At 33.2% G+C, this 3,129-nt stretch overlaps 1 protein-coding gene across 1 annotated transcript; it reads right to left on the reverse strand.

The window, feature by feature from the left end:
• Nucleotides 1-227: 227 nt before the first annotated feature.
• Nucleotides 228-1,172, reverse strand: LOC109443680 (olfactory receptor 6C6). Its single transcript, XM_074324886.2, has one exon. The coding sequence runs from the start codon at nt 1,170-1,172 to the stop codon at nt 228-230; it is 945 nt and encodes a 314-aa protein (XP_074180987.2).
• Between the last annotated feature and the right edge of the window lie 1,957 nt (nt 1,173-3,129).

Below are 3,129 nucleotides of genomic sequence, written 5' to 3' on the forward strand. Positions count from 1 at the left end.
GTGTATCATTTAATAAGAATAACTTGAAGTACAAGCCATTTGTGTGTGTAGGAATCCGTGCATTTTAGCACGTAAAAAAAAGTAAGAGGTGTAACTGAGTAAAAGATTCTTCAAGGGAACCTCCTATATAAGGTAAATATATGTGAGGTAGAAAAACATGATCAGAAGAAATGCATTAAACACTTTTCTTCTGTTTTATGGTAAGGCTGTGAGTTTTAGAATTTTTTTCACAGTTGTTTTTTTGAAAAACACAACATCTTTTGTAATATGTCCCAGAAGACTTCTTTTACTTGCTGGTTCCTTAGGGTGTAAATGAAGGGATTTAGTAAAGGGGCAACTGAGGTATATAGCAAAGCTACACCTTTGGATACAGTCACTCTTTCTTTTGCAGAGGGTTTAATGTACATAAAGATACAGCTACCATAAGTCATGGAGACAACAATCATGTGGGAAGTACATGTTGAAAAAGCTTTGGTCCTTTGCTGTGCAGAAGGGAATTTCAGAATGGTCTTAATGATGTGAGTGTAAGAGAGAATCACTAACACCAATGTGACCACAAGTGTCACCACAGCTAAGATAAAAGACATCAATTCTAGGACATGTGTATCTGTGCAAGATATCTGCAGGAGAGGGGAAGTTTCACATATAAAGTGATCAATTACTCTGGAAGCACAAAACTCTAGCTTGAGTCCCATGACCAGTGGGGGAAAGATGATTAGAAATCCTGTTACCCAAGAGCTGAGTACAAGCTGATAGCAGACTTTGCTGTTCATAATGATTGGGTAATGCAGCGGTTTGCAGATGGCAACATAGCGGTCATAGGACATGGCAGCCAGAAGGTAAAATTCCGTAACTCCCAGTAAAAGAATAAAAAATAATTGAGCTGCACAATTATTATATGAAATGGTTTTCTTTCTAGTCACAATGGTTATCAGGAATCTGGGAATACATACTGTTGTGAATATGATTTCCAGAAATGAGAAATTACGGAGAAAGAAATACATTGGTGTCTTGAGGCGGGGATCCAGCAGGGTAAGGAGAATAATGACTAAGTTCCCCATCAGGCTCAACGTGTAATTCAAAAATAAAAACAGGAAAATCACAATTTGCAATTGTGGGTCATCTGTCAATCCTAGGAGAATGAACTCCATTTCCATTGACTGGTTCTTCATTTCTCTTTGGTGAGCCTTATCAAATTTACATAGGAAAGAAAAAAAAAAGAAAGAATATATGTGAATATGACATAATATAACCTATGTAGATTAACCTAAATACATAAATGAGCAAAATGTATATAAATTGACCTAAATATATATAAATTAACCTAAATGTGAACTAAATAAATATATATTAACTAAATAAATATATATGTTAGGTAAATATGTGTGTGTGTATTTAACCTAATGCAGAAAAAAGCATACTTTCTTTTTTTTTGTCATAAAACACTGAACAAATATTTATTGCACATTTTTTTATGTGCAGCATATCAAGTTGACCACTATAGAGGTTACAAAGGTGTTTAAAATGCAGTTATTACTTTAAATGAACTTAACAGTCAACTGGAAGAGACACAGTCACATCCCCAAATCACAGCACAAATTATGAAAGATATTTGAAGATGGCTTCAGCACTATTGGGGTCTCCACAGAGGGTGTCTGTTTTTCTTTCTTTTCTTTTTTTTAAATTAAAGTTTATTGGGATGACAATTGTGAGTAGTTACATAGGTTTCAGGTGTACAAATGTGTAATACATCATCTCTATATCTGATTGTGTTCACCATCTAGAGTCAGTTCTTCCATCACCATGTATTTTACCCTCATCTACCACTCGTTCTGCCCCTACCGTCTGGTAAAAAAGCATACATTCTTTAATTTATCCATTTGCAAATGCTTTTGCCATTCTGAAACATTCCAATGTCACATAATTACATGTTACAGTCACATCTAAATTCTTTCTTATCTATTAGTTCTCTTTATTATAATATTCACAATTTTTCCTCTGGAACTTGAACTTGAATTTTTTTTTTTTTGTTAATGTGCATTTTCCCCATCCCTCCTGAATCAACTATGCATGTATACTTTCAAAAAAGCATATGCATTATTTTAATACATTTTCTATTATTTTTATTCAATCTATGTAAATACACTAAGTTGGTTTGTCTTTTTAGAATGAGTATCAGGGTGACTTTTCAAAACCAGGATTTAGGGTAATATTACAGTTTCAGTGATGGTCAATCACTAAGGCAGTACTGATTTCTAGTAAGTAGGTACAGGTCCTAATTATAACAATTTGGAAATTTTCTCTGTACTGAAAGTACACGATTATTATTATGATGGTATTAATTTTCTTGACTGACTTTGCTATACTCAAATGGACAGTTGTTTTTCAGTATACATGACAAATAAAACAAAGCAAAACGACAAAAAAAGTAACATTTTAATTTTAAAATTTGTCCTTTTTTCAATTTATCTTTTTGAAATGCTATATGTGTCTACATAATTTGCGGCACTATTTTTTTGTTGTTGCTTTTTTACTTCCTTTGTATCCTTTGTAAAACTATTGAATATACCAGGAATATGTTACCCTCTATCCATTCTACGTAATAGGAATTGTATTTACTTCCATGTTGTACAATTCCCTTGTTATGTTAAACATGTCAGTCTATTTTGTTTTATGCATTATCTTTTACGAGAAATAGGTTACTAAGCACTCTTTGTTATCTTTACTCTTTTGCATTTGTCTTATTAATATGGCTAGTCTATTTATTACTTTTTTCTTATTTGGAAAAAATATACAGTGCAATAATGTAAGCAATCTCAGGGAAGCTGGCTGGAGGCCTGAGGAGAGTTCTCTTTTCTTGTGAAGGGCAGGATGCCCTGGAATGGATTCTCCTCAAAAGAGGGGCCCATTAAAAAAAATAATAATTAAGAAAACCACTAAGATTTTTTTCTGCTTAATGTGGTTTTCCAAAGATGTTAGTGAATAGCTTTAATGTTTTTAATGGCAACTGAAGACCTGCAGTTTCCAGCTACTAAATGGTCACAGGCTATTCTTGTAAAACTATATGTTTCTGTCCTTGCTGTGACTCCCATCTTTGCTCTACCTATGATACAAAAAGGTATGTGCTAG

The sequence above is a fragment of the Rhinolophus sinicus genome, chromosome 1, assembly GCF_057876585.1.
Source record: "Rhinolophus sinicus isolate RSI-liver-muscle chromosome 1, RSI-T2T, whole genome shotgun sequence".
In the NCBI taxonomy this organism is placed as follows: Eukaryota; Metazoa; Chordata; class Mammalia; order Chiroptera; family Rhinolophidae; genus Rhinolophus; species Rhinolophus sinicus.

Bases quoted from the DNA above. Each gene is read 5' to 3' on its own strand.
- LOC109443680 (XM_074324886.2), bottom strand. From the start codon at position 1,172: ATGAAGAACCAGTCAATGGAAATGGAGTTCATTCTCCTAGGATTGACA.